Source organism: Nerophis lumbriciformis, linkage group LG07 (genome assembly GCF_033978685.3).
Source record: "Nerophis lumbriciformis linkage group LG07, RoL_Nlum_v2.1, whole genome shotgun sequence".
NCBI lineage: Eukaryota > Metazoa > Chordata > Actinopteri > Syngnathiformes > Syngnathidae > Nerophis > Nerophis lumbriciformis.
Genome location: NC_084554.2, coordinates 31,092,937 through 31,115,007, shown reverse-complemented (window position 1 = coordinate 31,115,007; position 22,071 = coordinate 31,092,937). Strand labels below are relative to the sequence as shown.

The 22,071-nt window shown below is 40.7% G+C and overlaps 1 protein-coding gene across 4 annotated transcripts in view; it reads left to right on the top strand.

The window, feature by feature from the left end:
- Nucleotides 1–22,071, top strand: part of phldb2b (pleckstrin homology-like domain, family B, member 2b) — an 88,231-nt gene that overhangs the window by 16,551 nt on the left and 49,609 nt on the right. For 2 of the 4 annotated variants that reach the window (XM_061965471.2, XM_061965469.2), the window contains exons 1-3: nt 345–543; nt 11,407–11,460; nt 18,160–18,283. In XM_061965471.2, coding sequence (XP_061821455.1) covers nt 508–543; nt 11,407–11,460; nt 18,160–18,283 — 214 coding nt within the window. In that variant the 5' untranslated portion in view covers nt 345–507. Of the gene's footprint in view, nt 1–342; nt 544–11,406; nt 11,461–18,159; nt 18,284–22,071 lie in introns of those variants that run through there. The other 2 variants (XM_061965472.2, XM_061965470.2) reach the window with 2 other exon arrangements.

Below are 22,071 nucleotides of genomic sequence, written 5' to 3'. Positions count from 1 at the left end.
GAAATAAAAGTATACCTTTTTTATATTTGCATCGTATGTATATGTTATTAATGTTGTAAATACAAATCTTTATATATCTAGAAAGGGTGGTCCTGAAGAGGTAAGCATTTTTCGGAGGTTTCAAGAAGGCAACAAATACAAGAATGTGTGCGTGTGTGTGTGTGTGTCCTACAGTGTGGTGTGTGTGGGGGGGGGGTTAGAGTGTATGTGTGACAGAGAAAGAGAGAGAGAGAGAGATTCCCTCCCCTTGTTCCTTCCCAAGCTTGACTTCCAGCTGCTGTCACATTCCTGCCCACGTTGCAATTGGCCGAGGCTGCTTGCTCTCTTTTTTTTCCCCCGTTGTTGTTACTTATGTGTGTATTTACAGTGTGTCAGTGTGTGTGTGTGCATGAGCGAGGATGAAGTCTCCTTCACAGGTTGCTCATACTGCACTGGGCATATCAAGGAAATAACTATGAGCTTTTTTTAAGTGTTGATGTGGTGACATTTGGATCATAGAGCAGCAGCATGATGACAGAAGTGGCCTGTCCAGCTTTAATTATGGTAAGTGCATTTTTAAATTAGAGTAATATACAGATAGTTATCCCAACCCTCCTTGAGGTAATTACAGCTCGTGAATATACTACTTTTGCACCCCCAAGTTAATGTTTAACTTAAATTGCACAACTTTCAACAGGCGTAAGCTGTCTGATAAAACATGATTTTAAGATGCATGACTTCCTGGGAAAAGATGAGGTTATTAATTATCCAAAATGATCCACACCCAAGCCCAATTTTACCAGTGACAGGATTAAATAGGCTTCCCTTCTTCCCCCTCCTTTTCAGACATGTTGAATTAGGGAAAGTGCAAATGCTAAAAATCATTTTGAGCTCTTGGGTTTTTTGTTGTTGCTGTTGTTTAACTTAGGAAAATAGCAACGTAACGTAAGAATCAGGTTTACTGCTAATCTGCATGGCGTCCCAAAATAGTTATTAGAATACTAGGTTAATGTTAAAACTAGGGATGTTCCAATCAGGGTTTTCCGATACAGATCATCCATGAGTGAGATCGGCCGATACCAATACTGATACTGAAATTTTCTGTTTATTTATGGTGAGCGCCTTTAGTTTTTGCCTTCAAGGTCCACCTGTGTCCACGGAATTATTCTCTGAGTTTGTAAACATTGACAAAAACAACAACAAAAAATATCGATCTAATCACTCTAGAATTGATCATATAGATACTATCCTTGGTATCAACACCATTAATTTATGGATCGATCCGTGCTCCCATTACTTGTTGTGTACTTCTGGCTGACACACCAACAGTTTCTGTTGTATTATCCTCTCTCTACACTCTCCTTATAGTTAATGTACTTGTTAATTTCCTGTTACTTTCTGTTGCAAAGTTTACGACACACTCAATTCTTGGTGTCGTTTCAAGCCAGCTTAGCGGTTAGCTTAGCTATTAGCATGCCTGCTCCTGGCTTGCTCTGGGTGTGTAACATGTTTAGCCTCATCCTCCAGTAATATTCATTGTTGTTTATTGAGTATGTCATAGTCAGTTCCAAATCATACATGTAGTACATAATATCTCCAGAGAACAGTCTTGTGCTCAATGGCAATATTATTATTATTATTATTGGTACTTGATAATGTAAGAAATGCAGTTTATTTGCCACAATGGAGGTAATTATTAGCTCAGGGGGGCCGCTCCAGACTGTGTATGATGACACATAATTAGCTGCTAGCAGCTGGTCAGCCGGGTGTCTAATGATGCGTTCCGACTTCCTTGTCACAATTTCAACTGAAACGCACCTCGATATTGGATTTCCTACTCGTAAAGTCGGAACATTCTCACCACCACAGAGTTTACTTCAAAGATGGCTGTTCTGAGTATAAACAACATAAGCTTCTATGATATCCGTTATTAGCACTTCTGATTAGTTTTTGTCGCACCAAATCAGCCATATATTGTTGAACGTTTATATATGGTAACGTTACTGTAGCGTAAACAAGCTTTTTTTTTCATGTGGTGCAAATGTCCCACATGGTTAGAAATAGCATCAGTGTATCCTCTTCATCCACCATGTTTAAAAGCTGCAGAAAGAGTCTATATTTTCTCATACGTTCTTAACATTCAGACAAGGCAAGCACAAAATAGCTTTCGTGGAAGTGGCCATCTTGATTTCCGACCTCGTAACTGGAACACTCACAACCCGGCTTAGACGTCAGTCCCCGCTCCGACATCCAACTTCCGAGGTAGCGCACCATAAAGATAAATACAGTTTCAACTAGAGGGAGTTGGCATTAAGTCACCATTAATCGGCAATGGAGATCACATACTTTTTCACGATGGTTTGACACAGCCTGAGTTAAAACCATCATACCAGACTTAAGTCATGATTGTGCAACCAAAAGAAGACTGTCTATGTTTACTCAACATGTCTTATCTGAAGTTTTACTGCCTGTTACATGCCAAATAGAAAGCATCTGCCCTGAGGTATGTGCGCGTCTCTACCATAGACAGAAACTGTACTTTACCAGATTCCACAACTCAGCGCTGAAATTCTGCCTTTACTTCCAGACTTAATAATGCATGAAGCTGGGAAGTAAAAAGAGAAGAATGCAGAGTAGCAGTTCTAGTCAAAAACAATATAATAGATGAATACCAGATGCTTGGTTATAGAAGTCCTTGTGCTTTCATGATATCCTTTTCCTTCCTTCTTATCTCAGTGCACTCTTTCCTCTGCTTGTTTCAGCACTCACACGTCAACTATGTCAGAGATCGGGTTTAGAAATACCTTTTTTTCCGTCCCTTCTCCCCTATCTGTCATATGCCTGGATAAACACGACTTGATCCCCTACATATTGGACTTAAGGTGACGGTGTAAACCCCAGTTAGAAATTCAAAAGAGAGATTTCCTCATCCTCTTGTGAGTCAGCTGCCACAACAATGGACTTTCTTTCCTGTGAGGATGCCGGGTTTGGGGTCAAAGGTTGCAAGATATATATTTTTTTGTACTATTGAGCGAGTGACTTAGGGAAAGCAAGTTTTGGAGGAGATTCAAGGACAGGTTTTGTTTTCACCAAAAATACATAAACATGATCAATCTTAGTGTTTTGTGCTTCCAACTAATTGCAGCCGTGTTGAGCGCTAAACAGAGCGTGCACTGATGACAAGGGAGGAGAATAAGCGCATTTTGGACTATAGGAGTCACTGGGAAGGGGACTCCATATTAAATAGCGACTGTGATACAAAGATGGCATTGTCAGGTGGGAGGAGGAGGAGAGGGTGATGCTGGAATGTAAGGGGTGGGCACGAAATGAAGAAAAGCTATAAGAAAAAGCACAATAGTTAAGTAGATAACCTTTGAAGCATACAAGAATTTGTCTGTGGCACATTCTAGAAACATAAACAGGAAAACTACAAAAATTAAAGCATAAAAAGCCTAAAAAATCTTGAAATGTTGACGCCATTAACACAGTGTCTTGTCACCAATAACCAGTGTTGGGTTAGTTACTGAAAACCAGTAACTAGTTACAGTTACTAGTTACTTTATTTCAAAAGTAACTCAGTTACTAACTCAGTTACTTAAACCAAAAAGTAATGCGTTACTGTGAAAAGTAACTATTTAGTTACTTATATATTTTTATTTTTATTTTTTTAAGGCCCCATTTAATGCCCTTTTAGCCTTCATTTTAGTACTGTTATTGCACTGGAGAATAATGCAATCTGTTGATCAACTTGACATGCATTTGCATCACTGAACTCTGCTAAGCAATGTGCTCTACATACAACACACAAAGACAAAGATATGTTTTAAAGGGCCAATTTGTTTCAGACCAGAACAAATTGACAAAACTATTTTAAATAGCTGCAACTTAACATACATAAGTAACAAACAGCATAATAACAACATAGCTGTAAAACAAGAAAGGCACACACTACATACATAAAGCCTAACCAGGCGTTTTCTCAAGGAATTCTGAAATAAAATCATGTCTGAAGTCCAGAACACTCTACACATTTCCCCACTTAGTTTAGAGAAAAGGAAATATTAGCCTGGCCCACTAGTATCCCTCTTTAGGTTTGTGAACTTTATAGTCTAAACATTTAGAGTGATGTGATAATCAAACACTCTAAAAGTTTAAAATGAAAGAGTATATAAGAGAATTGACAGAGTGTGTGTACCTTCAGTGTGCAGTGCCTCATTAAAATCCAGCCGCTGTTGGAGGTGGAAGTGAGTGTGTGTCTCTTTACTAGTTTCGTCGAAGCATGTTGTTTTTGTCGCTGTTTCAGCATATTTGAAACTTACATTCAGCTAAAATGTTCTTTTCTTTGTGGTCGATAAAAGAAACGTACTGAAAATATCTCCATTTTAAGAAACTCGGCTTCGGGGTTCGCCATGACGTCTTGATAGTAGACACAGACACGCCCCCTCCCACACACACACACTCACACGCACACACACACGTACACACAGACAGCGCGCGGCGCGCCTCTTTTTTGTCGCCTCTTCAGCAGCGCTGCAACACTCAGATCTTCTCAGTTTCTAGCCGATACTACATAAAAAATAACGCAAAATAACGCAGTAACGCATCATGTAGTAACGGAGTTACTGAATATAAAAAATAACGCGTTAGATTACTAGGTACCGCCGATAGTAACGGCGTTACAGTAACGCGTTACTTTGTAACGCGTTAGTCCCAACACTGCCAATAACACAAAGCTGTGATCCAGGCTTTTTGAACCCTTTTTATCAAATCAAAGTGGCCCCCACATACTTTTTGTCATTGTGTTGGTGTTCTACTTGGCACTGATGCAAGTGGACTGTAGCAGCCACAAGTAGCTTTATTTTCAGCATTAAAGTGAACCTATTATGCAAAAACAACCTTTCTTACCTATTGGTACCTGTTTTTGTGTGTTTGAAATCTGCAAAAGTCAAAGAAAATTTGAGATCAAATCATTGCGGAGATATTTATAAAACAATCTTGCCTTCCTTCATATTTCCTCCAAACGAGCCGTTTAGAATTGGCACAACTTGTACCGTTTTTCCAAAGTGTAAAGTCAGCGGACACCTCCATATACAGTATGGTAGAAATTTACCCAAAGTGTCTGCCATCGTAGTCCGACGCTGTAGTCAATAAGCTTATTATTTTTCTGTTTCCTCTTGTTCACGGGCAGACTGGCTTATACATGCACATGAGTCCTCTGCTTTTGCTATTTCTAATACAAAGTTGTGTATACCACAGTTCAAACCTATATCTCTCAGTAGGTTCGCTATGAAAGCGCTTAAAACTAAACAAAAATATAAACGCAAAACTCTTGTTTTTGCTGCCATTTTTTATGAGTTGAAATGAAAAATCTAAAACTTTTACTATGTTCACAAATCTGTCTTAATCTGTGTTAGTGAGCATTTCTTCTTTGCCAAGATAATCCACCCCTCCTCACAGGTGTGTCATATCAAAATGCTGATCAAACAGCATGATTATTGCACAGGTGTGCCTTAGACTGCCCACAATAAAAGGCCTCTCTGAAATAGGTAGTTTTATCACACATCACAATGCCGCAGATGTCACAAGTTTTGAGGAAGAGTGCAGTTGGCATGCTGACAGCAAGAATGTCCACCAGAGCCGTTCATTGTTCATGTTCATTTCTCTACCATAAGCCGACTCCAAAGGCCTTTCAGAGAATTTGGCAGTACATCCAACCGGCCTAATAAACGCAGACCATGTGTAACCACACCAGCCCAGGACCTCTACATCCAGCAGGTGCACCCCATTATCGTCTGAGACCAGCCACCCGGACAGCTGCTGCAACAATTGGTTTGCATAACCAAAGAATTTCTGCTCTAACTGTGAGAAACCGTCTCAGGGAAGCACATCTGCATGCTTGTCGTCCTCATCAGGTTCTCGATCTGACTGCAGTTCGTCATCGTAACCGACTTCAGTGGGAAAATGTTCATATTCGATGGAGAGGTGTTCTCTTCACAGATGAATCCCGGTTTTCAATGTTCAGGGCAGATGGCAGGCAGCGGGTGTGTCGTTGTGTGGGAGAGCGGTTTGCCGATGTCAACGTTGTGAAGCAAGTAGTCCGAAGTGGGTGTGGGGTTATGGTATGGGCAGGCGTCTGTTATTGACAACAAACGCAAGTGCATTTTATTGATGGCATTTTGAATGCACAGAGATACCGTGACAAGATTCTGACACATTGTTGTGCCATTCACCCGAGACCATCACCCCATGTTGCAGCATTACAATGCACGGCCCCATGTTGCTAGGATCTAGAATTCCTGGAAGCTGAAAACATCCCAGTTCTTGCATGGCCAGCATACTCACCAGACATGTCACCCATTGAGCATGTTTGGGATGTTGTGGATCGGCGTATACGACAGCGTGTTCCAGTTCTTGCCAATACCCAGCAACTTGGCACAGCCATTAAAGAGGAGTGGACCAACATTCCACAGGCCACAATCAACAACCTGATCAACTCTATGCGAAGGAGATGTGTTGCACTGCGTAAGGCAAGTGATGGTCACACCAGATACTGACTGCTTTTCTGACACCCCCAGATCCTGAGTAAAGCATAAGAGTGGCCTTTTATTGTGGGCAGCCGAAGGCACATCTGTGCAATAATCATGTTGTTTAATCAGCATCTTGATATGCCACAACTGTGAGGTGGGATGGATTATTTTGGCTAAGAAAAAGTGCTCACTAACACAGATTTAGACAGATTTGTGAACAATATTTGAGAGGAATAGGTATTTTGTGTATATGGTAAAAGTTTTAGATCTTTGAGTTCAACACAAGAAAAATGGAAGCACAAAAAAAAGTGTTGGGTTTATATTTTTGTTCTGTATACATTATGGATGACAGGGAGAAGACGCTGTTGAAGTGGAGGCACGTAAATAAGACCGCCCACAAAACGGTGCATCCCTTAAGACAGTGGTTCTCAAATGGGGGTACGCGTACCCCTGGGGGTACTTGAAGGTATGCCAAGGGGTACGTGAGATTTTTTTCTAAATATTCTAAAAATAGCAACAATTCAAAAATCCTTTATAAATATATTTATTGAATAATACTTCAACAAAATATGAATGTAAGTTCATAAACTGAACATCAAATCAAGGAGGCCATTCCATTCTTTACAATGCAACAATACAACAATGTAATATTCAGTGTTGACAGCTAGATTTTTTGTGGACATGTTTCATAAATATTGATGTTAAAGATTTCTTTTTTTTGTGAAGAAATGTTTAGAATTAAGTTCATGAATCCAGATGGATCTCTATTACAATCCCCAAAGAGGGCACTTAAAGTGGATGATTACTTCTATGTGTAGAAATCTATATTTATAATTGAATCACTTGTTTATTTTTCAACAAGTTTTTAGTTATTTTTATATCTTTTTTTCCAAATAGTTCAAGAAAGACCACTACAAACGAGCAATATTTTGCACTGTTATACAATTTAATAAATCAGAAACTGATGACATAGTGCTGTATTTTACTTCTTTATCTCTTTTTTTCAACCAAAAATACTTTGCATTGATTCGGGGGTACTTGAATTAAAAAAATGTTCACAGGGGGCACATCACTGAAAAAAGGTTGAGAACCACTGCCTTAAGAGATGGTCAGAAAGCAACTTGAAGATGGTCTGTAAAACATAATCTATACACAAATTTGACCAAATAATCACTATTACATATTAGGCAGACCACAAGGAAGTGTTGTAAATGTAGAAAACAAAATCATAATATGACCCCTTTAAGTGAATCCTCTGCACAGAGTCCATGCTTAGCACATTGCCAGATGAACTAACAAATGGCGACATATAAACATCACACTTTTGTACACTTGAGTTGAGACAAAATATCAATATTGAACTTGTTATATCGTGAAAATACAAATACGCTTTGCCAATGATAATAATAATAATAATGGAATAGATTTACAAAGGTCCTGAGAAGTCCTGAGTTCAATCCCGAGCTCGGGATCTTTCTGTGTGGAGTTTGCATGTTCTCCCCGTGACTGCGTGGGTTCCCTCCGGGTACTCCGGCTTCCTCCCACCTCCAAAGACATGCACCTGGGGATAGGTTGATTGGCAACACTAAATTGGCCCTAGTGTGTGAATGTGAATGTTGTCTGTCTATCTGTGTTGGCCCTGTGATGAGGTGGCGACTTGTCCAGGGTGTACCCCGCCTACCGCCCGAATGCAGCTGAGATAGGCTCCAGCACCCCCCGCGACCCCAAAAGGAACAAGCGGTAGAAAATGGATGGATGGATGGATAGATTTATATAGTGCTTTTCTGTGCACTAGACACTCAAAGCGCTCATAGAGAAGTGAGACCCCATCATTCATTCACTCCACATTTACACATGGGTGGTGGTAAACTACATTTATAGCCACAGCTGCCCTGGGGTAAACTGACAGAAGCGTGGCTGCCAATTTGCGCCGACAGCGCCTCCGACCACCACCAAACATTTTTACACCAATTCGAGCGGCACTGGGAGCAAGGGTGAAGTGTCTTGCCCGAGGACACAACGGCAGTGACTCGGATGACAGAGGCGGGGATCGAACCTGAAACCCTCGGTCTATACCACTGCACCACGCCGTCCCGTCTGCTACCTATAACACAAAGTTTATATGCAACCTGTTTTATACCAAAGTAATTTGCATATCTATGTTGGATTAGCCTTTTTGCAACATTTTCAATAACAAAATGGTCTCCTTGGTGGAAAACAACACTCCAGGCTTAGAGGATATTGATGGAATTGATAGTCAGTATGTTCTTTTCTGTGCTCAAATATGTCCACACAAGTCAGGGGTCTTTTTAGACTGTGTTCTTTGAACTTTATCCGTTCTTGGGTCAAACTTTAGATGACCTCTTCATATCATTTACATACTTGCCAGTTCATTCAATCATTCAATCATTGAACAAGCATTCCACTGTGTCTATCACAGCAAGTTTTGGACCAATCCACCCACCTTTACTTTTGAGATAATGGAAAGTTTCAGGATGCCAGATGTGCATGCTATCTTTACATCTGGATGCCGGTCAACACACTACAGCAGCTTTGATTCAGTCAAAGCAAAGCAAGGCTGAAGACTTGTCTGCACCTGCCCAGGTAAGAGCTCACCTGGTGCAAGTAGAAATAAATGAAGGATGGGGGCAAGAAGAGAAGGGGTAGAGAACAAAGGAAGAGAGAACAACTGTCATTCCTAAAAATAAAAAATAAAGTCTCAGTTTAAGACGTCTTTTGTGTTTGGTGTCCAACATCATGCAGCCATTATACATTGTTGTTTGTTGTGATAAAACACTGGAACGTGCAGCCTATAAATGAAGCTGATGTGTGACTTAATGTACAGTATATGGATGTTTGTTAGAAGTGTGGTTTGTGTGTGCAAGCAAAGGGCAATGAGGGTGTGAAAGCAGCACAGGAAAACAACCTCGGAAAGGAAGTTGGTGATGAATTCGGGGAAGCGGCATGGGGCCGACTTTGATTTGGAGTTTCCGATGCTGGTGGAAATAATGTGGGATTACATGGTGGAAGGGGAAGATGAGGACATCTCATCTTTATCAGGATGCTACTCACTGGATTAACAATAAGTTTTCAGATGAAGTTCAAGGGTGGAATGTGTGGGGCTGATGTTTGTATTTATCCTTCAGAGTTGTAGTTTGTTTATTTCCAAAAAGGGTGGAGTAAACAAAACAGATTTATGGAATTATTTTTGTCACACACACTTGGGGCACAAGCCAGCGTGATGACACTCCCTAACCATCACATTACCAGACCTCTGGATTTAATGGAACATTTCTGTTGGTGTGTGTGTGTGTGTGTGTGTGTGTGTGTGTGTGTGTGTGTGTGTGTGTGTGTGTGTGTGTGCGTGCGTGCGTGCGTGCGTGCGTGCGTGCGTGCGTGCGTGCGTGCGTGCGTGCGTGTGTGTGGGTGTGTGTGTGTGAGAGTGTGCGTGTGCGTGTGCGTGTGCGTGTGTGTGTGTGTGCGTGTGTTGTAAGTGTGTGTACGTGCATGTGTGTGCGTGTGTTTCCCCCTTAAGTGGTATTTTCCCCTTGGAACACTTTCACTCAAAAAAGATTCTCTCATGTGCCAGTTGGGCATGCAAAACACAGCTGTTATGCTTTGAGTAGCTATATCCCTACAAGCCTGTTTCGCAGGGAAACCAGCTTCTTGTGTTTTTTCCTGACCTAACGTATATATATATACAGTATATATATACATATATATATCAAAGGGTTCAGAGAATCTGGAGAAATCACTGCACGTAAGCAGCTAAGCCCGTAACCTTCGATCCCTCAGGCTGTACTGCATCAACAAGCGACATCAGTGTGTAAAGGATATCACCACATGGGCTCAGGAACACTTCAGAAACCCACTGTCAGTAACTACAGTTGGTCGCTACATCTGTAAGTGCAAGTTGAAACTCTCCTACACAAGGCGAAAACCGTTCATCAACAACACCCAGAAACGCCGTCGGCTTCGCTGGGCCTGAGCTCATCTAAGATGGACTGATACAAAGTGGAAAAGTGTTCTGTGGTCTGACGAGTCCACATTTCAAATTGTTTTGGGAAACTGTGGACGTCGTGTCCTCCGGACCAAAGAGGAAAAGAACCATCCGGATTGTTATAGGCACAAAGTTGAAAAGCCAGCATCTGTGATGGTATGGGGGTGTATTAGTGCCCAAGACATGGGTAACTTACACATCTGTGAAGGCGCCATTAATGCTGAAAGGTACATACAGGTTTTGGAGCAACATATGTTGCCATCCAAGCAACGTTACCATGGACGCCCCTGCTTATTTCAGCAAGACAATGCCAAGCCACGTGTTACATTAACGTGGCTTCATAGTAAAAGAGTGCGGGTACTAGACTGGCCTGCCTGTAGTCCAGACCTGTCTCCCATTGAAAATGTGTGGCGAATTATGAATCCTAAAATACTACAACGAAGACCCCCGGACTGTTGAACAACTTAAGCTGTACATCAAGCAAGAATGGGAAAGAATTCCAACTGAGAAGCTTAAAAAATGTGTCTCCTCAGTTCCCAAACGTTTACTGAGTGTTGTTAAAAGGAAAGGCCATCTAACACAGTGGTGAACATGCCCTTTCCCAACTACTTTGGCACGTGTTGCAGCCATGAAATTCTAAGTTAATAATTATTTGCAAAAAAAAAAATAAAGTTTATGAGTTTGAACATCAAATATCGTGTCTTTGTAGTGCATTCAATTGAATATGGGTTGAAAAGGATTTGCAGATCATTGTATTCCGTTTATATTTACATCTAACCCAATTTCCCAACTCATATGGAAACGGGGTTTGTAATTCCGCAACCATCATAACCATTTTTCTAACGTGCCCTTTAGCCATTGAATTGTACTAAGAAAATGTTCCCCTTGACTTTATTGCAGGATTCCGACATGATGTCCCAACCAGAGTCAGATCAGATGCCTCCAGAACCCAAGGTGATGGCCACACAACTGCCCTCATGTCTAAATGTATTCAGTGTCCACTGTCCTTACTTTATGTCTTAAAGAAAAGGCTTTCCTTTCTGTCCAAAAGGCGTCATGTTTCTATATGCCCTTACTTTGTGTGTAAATGTGCTCGTAGTGTCCAAAAGGCCTACCTAAATGTGTAAATGTCCCCACTTTCTGTCGTCATGTCCAAAAAGTCCCCAGCTTGTGTTCAAATGGCCTCACTTTCTCTCTAACGTTCTCACGTTGGGTCCAAATGTCTTGTGTGTATTTTTCTCCTAGTGCCTCAATTACTCTACATGTAACTTTCTATCTTATGGTAAATCTCCTCACTTTGTGTCTATGTGCCCAAGTCATCCAAATGCCCTATCTGAGTGTGTAAACATCCCCACTTTGTTTCTTTATGTCCTTGCCATATCAACATACACTATATTGCCAAAAGTATTTGGCCACCCATCCAAATGATGAGAATCAGGTGTCCTAATCACTTTGCTTGGCCACAGGTGTATAAAATCAAGCACTTAGGCAAGGAGACTGTTTCTACGAACATTTGTGAAAGAATGGGCCGCTCTCAGGAGCTCAGTGATTTCCAGCGCGGATCTGTCATAGTATGCCACCTGTGCTACAAATCCAGTTGGGCTTGGCCCCTTAGTTCCAGTGAAAGGAACTTTGAATGCTCCAGGATACCAAAACTTTTTGGAGAACCTTGTTGAAACAGTTTGGAGAGGGCCCCTTCCTCTTCCAACATGACTGTGCACCAGTGCACAAAGCAAGGTCCATAAAGACATGGATGACAGAGTCTGGTGTGGATGAACTTGACTGGCCTGCACAGAGTCCTGACCTGAACCCAATAGAACACCTTTGGGATGAATTAGAACGGAGACTGAAAGCCAGGCCTTCTCGACCAACATCAGTGTGTGACCTCACCAATGCGCTTTTGGAAGAATGGTCGAAAATTCCTATAAACACACTCAGCAGCTTTGTGTACAGCCTTCTTAGAAGAGTTGAAGCTGTAATAGCTGCAAAAGGTGAACTGACATCATTTTGAACCCTATGGGTTAGGAATGGGATGGCTCTTCAAGTTCATATGTGAGTCAAGGCAGCTGGCCAAATACTTTTGGCAATGTAGTGTATGTTTGTCCAAATGGCCACACGTTCTGTCTCAAATTATTGTTGTGTCTAAGTGTGCATAGTGTCCAAAAGTCCTATCTAAATGTGTACATGTCCCCACTTTGTGTCTTTATGTCCTTGCTGTGTCAAAATGTCCCCAACTAGCAACAAGATGTCTCCATTTTGTGTATCTTTGTCCTTAAATTGTGCAAATGCCCTTAGTGTCTAAATGTGGTTGCTCTGCATGTAACTCCCCTTTCTGTCTAAAAGGTTACACAATCTTTCTAAATGTCCTCACTTTGCGTCTCTGTGCTCATAGTGTCCAAAGGTCCTGTCTAGATGTGTAAATGTCCCTCCCCACTTTCAGTCTGGAGATCTCAAATGTGTGTCCAAATAGCCTCACTTTCTGTCTAAATATTCTATTACGTTGAGTCAAAATGTATTAATTTTTTGTCTTCAAAACAGCAGCATTTGTGTCCAACTGCTCCTGTTTTGTTTCTATTATACACTATATTGCTGAAAGTATTTGGCCACCCATCCAAATGATGAGAATCATTTGTCCTAATCACTTGGCCCGGCCACAGGTGTATAAAATCAAGCACTTAAGCATGGAGACTATTTCTATAAACATTTGTGAAAGAATGGGCCGCTCTCAGTCTTGAAATTTCCTCGCTGCTAAATATTCCAAAGTCAACTGTCGGCTTTGTTATAAGAAAATGGAAGAGTTTGGGAACAACAGCAACTCAACCATCAAGTGGTAGGCCACGTAAACTGACATAGAGGGGTCAGCGAATGCTGAAGCGCATAGTGCAAAGACTTTCTGCACAGCCAGTTGCTACAGAGCTGGGTTTAGAGGTTGCCAGGGGAACGGTGCATTTCGGATCGCATTATGCCGAGTGTGACATTTGGTGGAGGAGGAATTATGGTGTGGGGTTGTTTTTCAGGAGTTGGGTTTGGCCCCTTAGTTCCAGTGAAAGGAACTTTGAATGCTCCGGGATACCAAAACATTTTGGACAATTCCATGCTCCCAACATTGTGGGAACAGTTTGGAGCGAGCTCCTTCCTCTTCCAACATGACTGTGCACCAGTGTACAAAGCAAGGTCCATAGAGACATGGATGACAGAGTCTAGTGTGGATGAATTTGACTGGCCTGCACAGAGTCCTGACCTGAACCCGATAGAACACCTTTGGGATGAATTAGAACGGGGACTGAGAGCCAGGCCTTCTCGACCAACATCAGTGTGAGACCTCACCAATGTGCTTTTGGAAGAATGGTGGAAAATACCTATAAACACACTGCGCAACCTTGTGGACAGCCTTTCCAGAAGAGTTGAAGCTGTAATAGCTGCAAAAGGTGGACCCACATCATATTGAACCCTATGGGTTAGGAATGGGATGGCACTTCAAGTTCATATGTGAGTCAAAGCAGGTGGCCAAATACTTCTGGCAATATAGTGTATGTGTCCTCATAGTATCCAAATATCCTGACTGTGCATTGAAATCTCTATGTTGTTGGGTAAATACACACTTTGTGTCTGAAAGGCTTTTTAATGTGTCCTCATTTTGTGTCTGTATGTCCTCAAACTGTCCAAATGTACTTACTTTGTGTCTAAATGTTCTAATTTTCTGTCTATATGTCCTCAAAGACAACGTTTACACTGCAGGCCAAAGTGGCCCAAATCTGATTTTTTTTCCAGTTGACTGTTCACACTGCAGGTCAAATGTAATCTTTATCAGACTCCAGTGTAGACACGCACAGGCCCCTACATGGCCCCAATGTGGCCTCGACTTAACAAAGGAAAACAAAGGAAGTTGACCGGATTCCGTAAATGAACAAGGAAGTTGCTGCTACTTCTACTACAAAATAAAATAAAAGTCGGCACACCTTAAAAAAAAGTGTTTCTTATCTGAAAATATATTAAAGCAGGGGTGTCAAACTCATTTTAGATCGGGGGCCACATGGAGAAAAATCTACTCCCAAGTGGGAGTGGTAAAATCACGGCACGATAACTTAAAAATAAAGACAACTTCAGATTGTTTTCTTTGTTTAAAAATAGAACGAACACATTCTGAAAATGTACAAATCATAATGGTGTTGGGGTTTTTTTACACTTATATGTTGCGGTTAATAGTATTCTATCTTTATTTGTCGTCATTTATACTTTCTGAATAAATTATAATAATAATAAAAATGTTATTACATTTGTAATGCACTTTACATTTGTTAAAATCGCAAAGTGCTACATAGTATAAAAAAAGGTCAAAAATAAAAAAAAGAAAGTTAGAATATCCATCCATCCATCCATCTTCTTCCGCTTATCCGAGGTCGGGTCGCGGGGGCAGCAGCCTAAGCAGGGAAGCCCAGACTTCCCTCTCCCCAGCCACTTTGTCCAGCTCCTCCCGGGGGATCCCGAGGCGTTCCCAGGCCAGCCGGGAGACATAGTCTTCCCAACGTGTCCTGGGTCTTCCTCGTGGCCTCCTACCGGTCGGACGTGCCCTAAACAACTCCCTAGGGAGGCGCTTGGGTGGCATCCTGAATAGATGCCCGAACCACCTCATCTGGCTCCTCTCGATGTGGAGGAGCAGCGGCTTTACTTTGAGCTCTCCCCGGATGACAGAGCTTCTCACCCTATCTCTAAGGGAGAGCCCCGTCACCCGGCGGAGGAAACTCATTTCGGCCGCTTGTACCCGTGATCTTGTCCTTTCGGTCATAACCCAAAGCTCATGACCATAGGTGAGGATGGGAACGTAGATCGACCGGTAAATTGAGAGCTTTGCCTTCCGGCTCAGCTCCTTCTTCACCACAACGGATCGATACAGCGTCCGCATTACTGAAGACGCCGCACCAATCCGCCTGTCGATCTCACGATCCACTCTTCCCTCACTCGTGAACAAGACTCCGAGGTACTTGAACTCCTCCACTTGGGGCAAGATCTCCTCCCCAACCCGGAGATGGCACTCCATATATAATAGAAAATTAAAATAGAAATAAAAACATGAAAAAATTATGTGACAATGTTCACCAGTCAACTCATTAGTGTTAATTTTCAATCTATCAAGATAAAAAAATTAAATAAAAATCTAATTACAGGATGTTATTTATGTAGTTTGATAATTTTCCTTGACTGGTGCTTTAGCATCATGTGGTTTATTCTTTTTACATATGTAGCATAGTCTACAAAGATACGAATAATTGGTATTGCGACATCTAGTGGACACATTTAGAACAGCAGTTTCTCTTATTCAAAACATTTTAGCAAATTTTTGTACTTAGTAAACTCATCCCGCGGGCCGGATAAAACCTGTTCGCGGGCCGGGCCGTACGTTTGACACCCCTGAATTAAAGTAATATACTGTATAATGGATATAAATATTGTAATATATTTGGAAGGCTTCTCATCTTTTAATGGCAGTTAAGTAGAGGAGACTCAAACATCAGCGTGGATCTACGTGAGCTTTATTTTACAACTTACCTCCGTAAACAACTTAGGCAATGTACGTAACATGTCAACAAATATGCCAGAGCATCAGGTCCTTCAACAATCGCTATTTCTTTGGAATCAAAATATATTTTCATGTATTTCATTTACGCACTGTTGACGAGTGATGCACCGAAAATGTGTTCGTCGAAACCGGATGTTGTGATGACGTATCCACTTCCGCTGGCGGGCTGCATCTTTACCCGCCCACACAAAGGACGTAGCTCGCCCAAAGATGACGAAAATATCACAAACAAAATTTGAAAAGATCAGATTCCAATCGAACATGGACTACCACCTGATGTGGCCTGAATCTGATCCAAAAAGATCGGATATGAAGCACTTTGGAGCGTTTAGACTAGGGGTCGGCAACCCAAAGTGTTGAAAGAGCCATATTGGTCCAAAAATACAAAAGAATATCTGTCTGAAGCCGCAAAAAATTAAAGCCTTATATAAGTGTTATAATGAAGGCAATACAAAGTGTCTATATTAGCTATATTAGCCTGCTATCAAAATACAATGCAAATCTTCGTTGACAGAAATGTTGAAATGTAATCTTTATTCTACTTATTTTTACAACATTGGAAAACATTAGTAAAGGCTCTCAGAGGGCGACATAACTCCTGGAAATTACTGGCTTAGAATGGCCAAAGGTATAGATGTGTGTGTCCAAGTTCAAGGAAATGGCAGGCTGTCTTCTTCTAATGGATTTATTACAATCTTTGCAAGCTAGGTAACGTTTGCTGTGGTCTGGAACAATGTGTTACACAAACAACTATCTGAAATGCAGCCATTTTTACATACTATATAGATAATGTGTCAGGAGACATGCAAATATAAATTAAATACACAGAGGACATAAGTAAAGGAAACTAAATGAGCTCAAATGTATCTACAAACGAGGCATAATGATGAAATATGTACATACAGCTAGCCTAAATAGCATGTTAGCATCAATTAGCTTGCAGCCATGCACTGACCAAATATACCTGATTAGCACTCTACAAGACTGTATCCTTCCCAGCCGACACAAGATATCACAACAACGTTGAGAACTCAACTTGTTGAATTAGGACCTGACGTCGAGCAACTCAAACATATTGTGGAAACAACATGCTTTTTGACTACGCTTAATAAATGTCGGATGCAACGTTGGACATCAACGTCATCTCAATTTACAAATCCTGTTACGTCGGGGTCGCATTTTACTGCGTGGGTCGTTCTCCCAAGATGCAGCAGGAACTCCGGAGGCAAGGTGCAGGTAAGGAAATTATTTAATGTCCATTAATCAGACAGGATACAAACAAAAGCAACGTGTGCCGAATGCACGGGGAGCAAAGCTAAACCTTAGCAAAAGAAAAACAAGCATAGGAATCGAAAAGGTAATGGCGTAAAGTGTTGCATGGAAGCAAATAAGACAGCCAGACAGTGGGGGGGCGAAAAACAGGAATAAGTAGCTCTCTGATTAGTGCACGGGAACAGGTGAGCGTCCCGAACACTAATTAGAGGCAGGCGAAACTAATTTTCACCCATGGCAACTAAAACGAACCCAGGGGTGCATAAAACAGGAACTGAGAGAGTCAAAAAACTAAACAAACATGATCCGGGCAACAAATACAACTCTTTTGCAATGTTGTTTCAAAGTCAGTTTTTAAAGGACATGTATGTATAATCATTGTTGTATCAATGTCTTGTGCCAGCTCGGTTACTTTGTGTCCAGTATTGTATCCTTACTTTGTGTCCAAATGCTCTCACTTTGTGTCTATACGTCCTCAAAGTGTACAAATATACTTTATGTCCAAATAAATGTGTTTACTTTTTCCAAGATGTCTTCATACTTTGTGTCGAAATGTCCTAATTTTCTGTCTACACGTCCTCAAAATGTCTAAATGTCCTTACTTTGTGTCGACGAGACTTTCTTTTCTGTCAATTTATGTATTTGTCTTGTAATTAGTCGAAATATAAAGAAGATATATGCATACTGTCCATGTGCTGTTCATTGTCCTTTTTATTGTTGCAGAACTAAATAGGCACATATAGCCAATATGTGTTTTGAATTGAACATGCAACAATTTTTTTTAAAATTGCGATTGTTTCCAGGCTGCGCCGCTGGACCTGATAGACACAGGAAAGGGTCTGAAGGTCCAGACAGCCAAACCTCATCTGGTCAGTCTGGGCAGTGGGAGGCTGAGTGTTGCGATCACCTTGCTGCCACTCAAAGAAGGTAATTACAGTATATGCAGCATGTTGTTACATTCTACTTTAATGATTGGTGTTTTCAACTGAGCTTCTCTGATTCAACGTGAGTCATCCTTTTGGAAAAGCCTATAAAAAAGATGTGCTTTTGGTCTTTGGGTCAAAAGTTCTTTTGGAACAGCTGTTTCTGTGAGTCACAGCATCCAGCCACATACACATAGAAGACAATTTAAGTACTTTTGTGTAACGCCCTCTACTCTGTGTGTCACATTTTCATCTATTTTGAGCTCTATTTTCGTCATCTCTTAACTTTTACTGTTCCTTTTCTGAATTACTTTTACAACACTTACCATTTTGCTCATGCAGCAGCTTGGTCTTACTTTGAAGTGAGAAATCACAACAATGCAAAGCAGAGATTCGGGAAACTACTCCTCTCTTACCCATATTTCTACTGAAAAGAAAATGACGTATTTGAATAGATGATAAAAAAAATATGTGTATGTAATTTTGGTTGAATTTTTAAAGGTTGGTTTTTTTTATTCCTCAAGCATGTTAATATCATCGTGCAATAGTTATACTTAACAATAAATAATTGAATATTAATATGCCAATGATAACAATATTGCTTGTATTCCGACAAGTAAAAACCAGTGGTGGTCAACCAAGCCAAGATGGTTGTTGTACAGCAAGCAGCGCGCACACTATCTGAGTACACAAAGGGCCTATATCTTCCTGCAAAAAGCAGGTATGAGCAAAAAAATCTAACTATGCAATGGAATACATCCCTATATTTCATCCAAAAAGTGAGTGATGAAGGATTATTCTTCGGTGCAGTTCCCATATCGAACTATCGTGTGCTCCAGACAACATTCTACGCGACAAAACAGATGAAAACTTGGTAAAGCATGGAGGTCTACAACTTCTTTTTGTGTGGCTGAGTCAATGAAATTGGTATCAAGACTGTCCCAGATAAATATGCATTGTTTGTTGCATTTCATGATTTAACTCTGTGTCTCCTGTCATGTTTGTTGCCTGCCCTTGCTGTTGCACGACCCGTTTACGAGTAGGGTGTTTTGCACCGTCTTTATCAAAATATAACTATAGATGTCAATATTGTGTATGTGCTGAAAGGATCCTTTATGATTGCTGTATTTGGTAAAAGCTTAACTTTTTTGCTCACATTTGATTTCATTTTAGACTCACATTGGTGCTTTACGGAACACTGGTAGCAAAAATGTGTCTAAAGAAATACTAATAATATCAAGATAACACTTCAATGGGAAACACTTCACATTAAAAGTACATCAAACAAACTTTTAACGGAGTGGTCCCTGCAAACTCGTGCATTCTTCGGATCCGCTCCCTTGTACTGGAGCGTAGTGGTGCTTTCACTCACATTCAAAAAAGAAGTCAACAAAGACTGTCAGCCATCCGAAAACTTAAAGTACTATACGTTGCACCTCATCTCCTGTTATTACTTTACCAAAGCATTGTTCAACCCATCCTTCTGTACTGTTCCACATGTTTTTTCACCATGCTTTCTGTAACCAACCGGACCAAACTCACACGCATTACAAACATAGCAGCTAAAATCATCGGCCTACCCACACCCAACATTTCAGACTTAAACCACAGGTCCATCACCCGATTGGCAAAAACAATAGTCTAGGATATCACTCACCCACTACACCAATACATCATCCCACTACCATCAAGGCGCAGGTACAGAACTATCAAATTCCGGAGGGCCCGCCTCAGGAAAAGCCTTATCCCTGCAGCTATAGCCGCCCTTAACAGCAGGCCCGGCCGACCTGTCTGACAAGCCTGTAAATGTGTGTTAGTCATGTATGATGTGTTTTTGTTATTTTTTTTTTGTGTGATGTGTAATGTCTAGTGTTTAAATGTACGCCAGTGACAATGAATTTCCCCAAGGGGACCAATAAATCTAAATCTAAAATCTAAATCTTTTGTCGTCTTTTTTCATGAAATCTTGCACTCTTGCGCCATTTTTCTTTAACTCTCGATTAACTATTAAGAAATGTTTATCCTTTTCGTGATTTAAACGGTTCGTACAGTCGAAAATAATGCAAGCATAGGGCATTTTTTTTCCGAGAAAGGCTGAACGGCGCTGTAGGAGCCTAAATGCTATTTAAGTTCATTTACATTTTATGGAAGGTGCTTTATGTTTATTCAGCCAAAATGGGACTATTTACTTTATTTGAATAATACGAACATTTATATATTGCTCGCTTAGAGTAATTATAAGGCACAGTTTATTTGTAATTATTACATTTACGTGAATAGTTCGATAATGTACTATTTTATACTGCTTTAATTCAGTGAAGAATATATAACTGTTTAATTGCATTTATGGCGGAAGGATCTGTGTGGTAATAAGGTTTGGACACAGTGTATTATGGGTTATGGCAGTCAGGAATGGTGGACTCGAGCCACATACTTTTTTGAACTTACTCTTACTTTTTCTTACTCTTTCTTACTGTAACACACTCGCTATATTTTGCTGCACATTTTTTTCCCCACATCATTGTTGTTTGACGTTTTGGAATGATTAAGTTCACAAGTAAACGATACACAAAATGAAGAAGAACGTCTCGAGTTTTTGTTATTGTTGCCACAGCAAGCGGGGGCCCGAGAAAGTAGAGAAGCGTCAAGCTAAGACTTCATGAAGAAACTACAGCAATTTATCATTTTGCTTCATTCATTGATCATCATTCATGGGTTCATAGGTTTTTGTTTAATTTATATTCAGCCATTGGCGTCGTTAGGCCTATTTTAGGGTGGGCTGAAGCCCCCTAAAATATTCTTAAGCCCCCCTAAATAATTTGGTGTGATTTCTTTTTTTTTTTTTACAAAAAATTGCAGAAAAATTCTATATAAATATTCAGGAATATGAGTTCAAATAAATCATTACATGGATACGCTGTCATTATTCATTATGATTATAAATCATTTGAAGACCTTTGTCAGCGCTTATTATCTTAGCAAAGTAGAGCCAGACTGCAGCACATCCTGCAGTGTTTACGGAAGTAAACCCAGAAGTAAACATGCTTAAATTCTAGTCATCTCAGTACAATTTCAAGGATCCTGTGAAATCAAAGTCAGCATTTTCTGAACCATGGAGAAGATTATGAAAGAAGATGTCTCCCACAGTTTTGGGGACATTTGCCTCAATGTCTGCTCTGAAGAGCATGATGGCGATCAGTGGTGGAATATTGATTGATATGTGTTCCTAAAACACTATTTTTTCCTGTTTCTGCTCATTTCAATCAACTATTTATTTTGTAACCGTCTCTTTTGGTGAATAATGATGACGCTTATTTTAAGCGTCATCATTATTCACCATTATGCAACCGTAGCGCGGGAGAGTTCACACTGAAGTCGCATTATAAGACTATGATTTGTAATATAAAACTCATATACTAATAATTATGTCTTTATTATTGCTAACACAAAAATAATGTATATACTGTTTGGTGGCCTAGTGGTTAGAGTGTCCGCCCTGAGATTGGTAGGTTGTGAGTTCAAACCCCGGCCGAGTCATACCAAAGACTATAAAAATGGGACCCATTACCTCCCTGCTTGGCACTCAGCATCAAGGGTTGGAATTGGGGGTTAGATCAACAAAAGTGATTCCCGGGCGCGGCCACCTCTGCTGCTCACTGCTCCCCTCACCTCCCAGGGGGTGATCAAGGGTGATGGGTCAAATGCATATAATAATTTCGCCACACCTAGTGTGTGTGTGACAATCATTGGTACTTTAACTTTTAATAAGCAAAGCACAGTCCAACAGCTTTG